General features: G+C 32.8%; 1 protein-coding gene across 1 annotated transcript; it reads right to left on the bottom strand.

The window, feature by feature from the left end:
- Positions 1-222: 222 nt before the first annotated feature.
- Positions 223-4674, bottom strand: LOC131845087 (uncharacterized). Its single transcript, XM_059194109.1, has 4 exons — positions 4152-4674; positions 2021-2440; positions 929-1153; positions 223-586 (listed from the first exon to the last, which is right to left on the bottom strand). Exons 1-4 carry the CDS (start codon positions 4611-4613, stop codon positions 452-454), a joined length of 1242 nt encoding a protein of 413 aa, XP_059050092.1. The 5' UTR covers positions 4614-4674; the 3' UTR covers positions 223-451.
- Positions 4675-8367: the final 3693 nt, after the last annotated feature.

The raw sequence follows: 8367 nt of genomic DNA, 5'->3' as shown, positions 1-8367 counted from the left end.
ATAATACTTACTAGCTACTCGCCCCGGCTTCGCACGGGTGTACATGTATTATACATATAACTTCCTACCTTCCTCCAGAATCACTATATCTATTTAAAAATACCGCTTCAAAATCCGTTGCATAGTTTTAAAGATAACATGCATAGGTACAGACAGAGACAGCTACATTATTTTTTACTATGTAATAATAATAATGATATACAAGATAATTAAGACACACAATACACAAATGATAAAATCAAAGTATTATCGACGTATCTGAATTCGTACCAAATCAGCAAACTATATCGTTTAGATATTATCACACATATATTAACTCATCGATGCTGCAATGTTTTATTATTCACAACAGCAAGCTGTAACTACTTGCCACTTATTAAATATCAATGTCTCTTATAAACTTTCTTATTAAACAAGTATCTCGATCCTCAGGATCAAGACAACTGTTATGCTATTCATCCATAGGGCCCGTATCTTCCTCTTCCCCGATTTGAAGGATTGCCTTCTGGATAATTCTCTTCAGTCGCTTTCGGGACTCGTCAGAGCGAAGTATACGGAGTTCTGATGCTACAAAATCTCCAAATATCTAAGAAAGAGAAGAATATTTAATATTGCTATGTACTTGAATAATGTTGCATAAATAATAACGTCGTTGTTAATTTTAAAGTATCCATGAAACATGACAATTACTTCACTTATAGATTTCATTTAATATTTTAGTTACGCTCTTTAAATAATAGTTTAGCGTTGCAAATATTACGGAATTATACCGCAGCACAACATTAAAAAATATATAATCATCGCCTAAGAATATTTTTTTTTATAATTTATTATTATATTTAGTTTTTGAGAATTATTACAGCTATGTATTAACAAAAATTACAAAAAGGACATTATTGACATTGTCAATATAAATCATATGACTTACCTGACATTCATCTGCATTGATTCCAGGTCGGAGTCTGGGTACGGGCTCCTCTGGCCACATCAGAGGGTGTGCACTGGGCGGGAGCGGCGGAGGTATCGATGCCGGCACCCTGGACTGCTTGCCAACTGCCCGGATCGTCAACGTCGGGGTAGTGGACTCAGCCTTTTTTAGGGCCCGAGCTGCGATACCAAATTCTTCTTCTTCATTCGCTTGAAACTCCGCCAGCTGGATGAACAAAATCTGCTATTAAAATTATTTCTTATGTAATAGCCATTACCCGCAATTTCGTCTGCACAAAATATTAATCTCTCTCTTAATTAATTTTCTTTCAAATTCTTTTTAAAAACAAACAATTTGCCAATATCCGTCTTCTTAATATAATCTCTTTTCTTATTCAATTTCTTTTGAATCCGTCCATCCATTTAGTCGTATAAAACTAACAATAATTAGGCATAGGCCGTTTATAATATGGACCAACGTCATAGCGACTAGCTAAAATATAAAATAATATTATTCACAATTTAAGTTTTTGATACTGGAATGAAGGTCGTACAATACAAACATAAGTATTAAGTAAATATCAAAAACACTTTTATTCATAGAATAATAGAAACTGATTGTTTCGAGGGTTTTCTCATTCCTACTACAAGTCAAACAATGCACTATTTAGCTCTGCACTGCTCAAAAATGTACTACTTAATGTTTATATGGTGTTAAGAGTAATAAATTAGTTGTAATGAATTACACAATTATTCTACTGTAAGTAGATCTACAGATTCGGTACAATAAATAACATCTTAATATATTGTAGTCATTCGTAACAACAAAACGGTATATTTATAAAAACAAACAACAATTACGGATGCAAGATAACTAAAATTAATAGTCTCATGTGACTGACACATGACTAGACCTATTAAAATAATAATATTTCTTCATTCCTCTCATAAAATAACAAAAGAACAAATATAAAAACAGAGTAGATATGTTAGGTACTGTATTTATTACAAAAGGCAGACGCTATAAGTAATTTCTTACAGACAACCTAGTAGAAAGTATCGTATATGTAAAACCAAATTCTGTATATAATACCAAATTATCTGATCCGACAGTGGTGAACGAATCAGTTTGTGTGTCTTCTTCAAACTTCATAATAAAGGAACTCAAAACCGCGCCCCCGGATGTTTCCGGAATTTCGATTTCACATTCCGATGGTATTTCCTCGTCGGTCGATTCAAAATTCTCCGCTGCTTTTCTGGCCGCCCTGCGTTTTCGTTCATATACTTTCCACTTCTTCCGTTGATTTCTCTTTTGAGCTGGTGTCATCTCGTTTATGGTCAGTCTTTTCTTTTCCGCTCTTTGTTTTAAATATTTCTGTCTTTCTTTTATTCTTTGTAATTCGTATCTGTGTGGGTCGCTCTTTATCAGAGCATATCTTTTCCGTTCTGCCAATCGTTTTTTAAGTAGTCTCTCTTCAACGCTTTGTTTTGATTTTCGATACATTATTAAAATCTAAAAGAAAAAAATCTGTATGTACTAAAATTAATAATGTAAAGTAAGAGAAGCAATTACGATACCTTTATAAGAGTACTAATTTAAGTACGAGTAATTTCTAAAAGAGTGCATGTAGGTAGGTACTAGTTTAAAGAGCGCTTTAAAATTATTTATCTTTGGTTTCGGACGTGTTTTATTTAGATAGTATATTGGCGACGAGGATGGAATGAAACTCGTATCAATATTTAAACAGAATTGTGGAAGATCTTGGGAAGTGGCAAGAGCTCCACATTATAAATGAATGAATTATTAAAATATTATAATTTTTTATTATCCCGGCTATATGGTAGCTAATACAGATGTCAATTCAAAATAGCAGTGAATAACTATGACCGTTGAACACGAGTTTATCACGGATATAAAATATTCAAGTCTGTTTGATTCCGGTTCCTCAATATTCAATTGACACTACTGTATTCTGTTAACCTGATAAATACTCAATTTTAACCGATTTCAAAAAAGAGGCAATTCTATCTAATAGCTACCTACGTATGTTTACATATATCTAAATTAGTATTTTTGTCACTATTGGACCAATTTTTTATGCTTCAAAAAATCACTTTTTCCAAGAATCCAATTTAATCAATACAGCCATTTTTGCGTCATACTACGTCATACAAATATTCAAATAGAAAAGTTGTTGTTTGTGTTAATGCCTAAATTATTAATGTCGGCCGGGTCCAAAGCACAACTAATAGTCATTTTCGTATCTATTACCATAATGTCTTAATTTGAATATAGATAAATGACAGGGGAATGTTGTTTCAACAACTTTGTATATTTAATAAAACGAAATTTAATAGTTTTCAAACAATGTTTTAAATAGAATTCACATTTTGTCTTGTGACATCGCTACATTAAAATACATTTGTATAGTTTTTATTCGTCAATAGCGTTATTTTCAGAAGTAGTAATAGTTTGATATTTTGTCTGTCATTTGAATACAGTTTTTTATAGAATCTACAAATAAACAATTAAATGTTATTCATAAAACGCGAATAGCGTATTAAATGTGTGAATTTAAATGTCATTATTATCATATTGCTCATATGTCACCATAATAATATAAATAATTATTCATAAGCACGGTGATTTTATAAATAGAGTTATATAATTTTACTCAACAAGTTTCCGCTAGGCCGGATAGAAATGATGAGAATCGTTTATTACAAACAAGAGGATCGACTACTGTAAGCTACACAGCTGCGGCCGGCACCCGCAGCGCCGGGCCACAGACAAATAACGCGCAATACATACGAACAGTGCTGTTTACCAAGGTCATTAATCTCGATATATTTAGTCCACATACAGCAATAAATACTTCTAAAATACATCACTATAATACAACAAAACTTTAAAATAACATACCTGTTTTAAATTTCGTCCAATTTTGCAAAATATCTCGATGTAAAACACGACATTCCACTCGCCTGGCGCGCTCGTTACTAACATTCGCTGGCTGACACTTTAAAATACAGATAGCAAAAGAAATTTCTCTGGCTCACCTGGCTTAATTTTATTTACATTTCTGTAGTGAAAAGTTTGTTTTCTTTTATAAGTATAATTTATTAATATTAAATTAAAATAATGGGTAGAAAAATATTTAACCGCATTTTGCTTTGATATCTAATAATAAAAAAGTTATTGAATTAAAATAATATACACGTACCGCTAAATTTACTCCACCAACTTGTTCGAAAGGATCGCTAGAGGGCGGTGGTATAAGGAAGGAGAGAGCATCGAAGTACTCCCAGCCACTCCCCCCCTGCAAACTCCCTTCTCCCGTAAATGACGTCGATTGCCGCCTTTTTATTTTCCTTAATTCGTTGTTCAATTGCGTTCGCAAATTGTGTATTTTTCTTGAAATTTCTTCGACGGTCGTACCAAACATATTAGCCAAATACTGATGCTTAGCGTTCCTTGCATTCCGATCTCTATTTAACATGTTTTTACAATCCCAGAGTTCTTGACACTCCTTCTCCAATGTTTCTATAAGTTTCAACGTATTTTCCGTAGTCCACAACATTTTACTTCCATTACTATCTTTTCTACCCTCATTATCTGACTCTTCCTCTTTTATTTTTGGCCAATACATTTCGCAGGAGTTTGAATTATTCGAATTGCTATCCATTTTGTTGAAAAATGACGTTAGAGTATTGAAAGCGCTCTAGCGAGACTGCGGGCAGGGGCCGAGAGCAGCGAAACCGGTGTCTGGCGGAGCGGCAACAGTGTAGCGTGGCACAATATGCTGCGCGGGGCGCGGTGTTGCCACGCCGATGTGATAGCGCGTGCACGGCGTTGCAATGCGCTAACTTCAAGGCGCTAAAAAGACTAAACGGGTGAACCATATAATCACATTAACTCTCATTAGCAAGGAGGTTTGCATCGTAACAAAGAATCCTTTGTGTATTGTTTACAATGCTATACTATACCGTAAGACTGGCAACGCCTCTATTTATCAGTAAAATAACAATTTATCTTAAGAAATATTATAAAAGAAGCTCTTAAAAGTCATTTCATCATCTGTAATTGACAAAAACAAAACAAATTCCTACTAAAAACCGCACTATCACATTGATATCATATTATATTTTTATGGATCTGTACCAACTACCAACACACTGTAATAAAATCTCTTTGATCTTAGAATATTCTTTGTTTTCCATTTATTGATCCGCATTGATATGTAGGTATCAATACGGATCAATAAATGAAATATACGTAGGTAGGTATACCTATATATAATAAATAGAATGAATAGTATATTACAAAAAAATACAATTCAAAAACGTAGTTGATGTTAACAAATATAATAATATCATATTGGAATACCAACTATAAGCTTACCTAATTAAAAATACAAAATCAGAAGCTTCATAATATGAATCAGAAAATATTGAGATTACGTTTTGTTCTTGTAATGGAAAAGAAAAAGTAATTAGGTACCAAATAAAACTCAAAATTAAATTCGCATAACGTGAGCTCAGATTAATTTTAAATCTGCACATACAAGGGAGGGATTTATTTCTAAAGTTGTCATTTATTTTGATTAAATACAAAATGTGTAGGTATTATCAGATTTATTATTTTTAACTAGTTAACTATTTTATTTTTAATTATTATTTACAACTATATGAGCCCGCCATTTCGAGTTTGACTTATATTCTTTGTTAAATTTGACGCATTTATTTATCATCTACCGGCTACTCTTCAGTTTACCAATCACCATAGAGGTTATAAGTCTGCCAAAAAATCTGGAACTCACAAAACGTGATGCTGAACTCTGATCTGAGATTTTCTTAAATATTCGGCCAAAAAATTCATCCAGCCGTTTTATATGAAATCTTTAATACAGAAACAGATAATTTCGTCCTGTCATAAATTTACGATTTCACGTAAAGATGTTTCTAATTTTTTTTTATAATTAAAAATATTATTTAATACTGATTCTAATATTCATAGTAGAGAAAAATGGGCAAGCACCTTTATCCCCGTGATGACGCTCATGCGTTGCCACATGAGCGTCATCACGGGTGTCAAATGATAACGTATTGTCCGTAGTGCTGTTCATGTAGTTACCGTTTACCTTCAGGTCGGTGGTAAACTTGTTTGCTATTCCAATTGTATTATAAAAATTATGTAAACTGAAACTATTATTTGACACTGACGCATTAAATCAATAAGTCCCCGTATTGATATAATGTGTCAGTGTCAAATAATAAAGTTTTTTTGGATTAGATTAAAAAAAAATGTAAAATGTTACCATTACTTCTTAAAGATGGTCAAGTCACCACGAAGCCTCTAGCAAATTGTTTCAACGATTGGGTTTCGAGTTTTGTGTTTAAACTTATAATGACTAATTTCGTTCTTGGTGTAGACTGTGTACAAATGAAATAAAGTTTTAAAGAACATTTTTTTTATATTATGTATTTCTTTGTTGATTATTCAGACGGTTGTGAGTGCTCATCGCCCGTACCTTTTACTACTACATGCTATTCCGTTACTTACTACTTTACTAATCCGACTACTTGATATATTTTTTTACGACAACAACAGTATGTTTATACTTACGAGTGAGCAATTAAATGACAAATAAATACACGCCCTTTGTGAGACCGCTGCTGTTTACGACGTATCTGTTAGGGCTGACACTCTTCATATGATTACTATTTCATATTTTTAATATTTCGTATGCAGAAAAAACTTGTGACAGCATTCACGGAAATGAAAGGCTTATTTACAGAAGCAAAGATTTGAGATATTAAAACATATACTACCTCTATTGCCCCACTTAAATGTCCAGACAGGCGGTGGCGTGGTAGGACGGATAATTGGGCTTCCTAAAATATGGTTGGTTACCCGTTATCCTCGTGAACGGCTGCTTGTAAGGACTACTTACCATCCGGTACCCGTCAACTTGTTGACCATTCGAATAAAAGAAAATAGTATTATACTGAATTGCGTTGACAACCCTACAGACAGGTTTCACTTTGACGTATATTATCGAAATGAGACCTCACGCACGCGCGATGACGGCGCTTTGATCATCAACTGGCATTCCATACTTTATAATGTGCGCCCCTCGCAATAAATCTAGTGTTGATGTTACAGGAACTGTAAACGTGACCGTCACGTTCTCGCCTGTGATCTCAGATGATGCAACTGGAATGCTTTCTCACGAATGACCATAAAATATGGGAATATCATGGCAAATTGACCATGGAATTCGTTTGATTAAAATTAATTTTACTTTTTATTTTTACTGTTATTATCGCGATAAATTTATGGTAGATATATATACATTGTTTATGAATGATTATAGAATTTTGCAACTGGCAGGGCACCAGTGGAGATTGATATGAAGAGCGTGAGGTCAGGTCAGGCCCATCGTGACAAAATCTAGTTTCATTCCTAGTGATGGAATAATTAGTTTACATTACTAATAATGCGTTCCCTCCCTATAGTACTAAGTACTAACATTATAAAGCTACAAGAGGTGTTTGGTTGAATGCGATAATTTCCAGAAGTAGTGAGCTTCAATTGGAAAAAAAATGATTAGTATTGGATAGACCATTTTTTTAGTAAATCATGATAAAATATAATAAAAAGGCCATGTGTTGCAGTTTTACTTATATATACCTACATATATAGGTAAATAAAATAAAAATAATAGGAATACGCAGATTTTTATAAGGTACGCTTGAAAAGAAGATGAAGTATTGTCAAAATGTACAATAAAGAATTGTAAATTCAAATACAAATTTAGAATAAAAAAATATATTTCTGATTAGCCGGTACATTATACAACATTTGGAAAATCACGCTATGATGAAAAAGAGCGGAGTATCAAGGAAGGTAATGAGAGCGATCAGCTAGTATCTTAAGTACTTACATAATGGTATTACTGACAAATCAGAAATTATATCATTATCATTGCATAGTATAAAATAAATTTGCTGTCGCTGTCTGTCCGTCCCTATGTATGTTTAAATCTTTAAAACTACGCAACTGATTTTGAAGCAGTTTTTTTAATAGATAGAGTGATTCAAGAGGAAGGTTCATATGTATAATATATGTACACCCGTGCGAAGCCGGGGTGGATAGCTAGTAATTGATAAAAACAAAGTCAATAAACTTAAGTCAATTTTTATATAGTAGGGGCTATACTGTGCAGGAAGCACCTATTTAAATATTATCTATGTTTTGTATTATCTATTATTTGATATAGAAAAACATTGTATATTGTCATTAACATTCTTTTGTTATCTAATTTTACTTTTGATTCGTACAATCATACTATTCATTCTTAAAAATCGTCTTTCCATAATTATATTTAGCAGCTTAATACAAATACAGTCCTACGCTCACACTAAATATATATATAT

The sequence above is a fragment of the Achroia grisella genome, unplaced genomic scaffold (genome assembly GCF_030625045.1).
Source record: "Achroia grisella isolate CSIRO2021 unplaced genomic scaffold, CSIRO_AGI_Agris_v1 utg452, whole genome shotgun sequence".
NCBI lineage: Eukaryota > Metazoa > Arthropoda > Insecta > Lepidoptera > Pyralidae > Achroia > Achroia grisella.
This window is presented reverse-complemented; position numbering and strand designations above follow the sequence as displayed.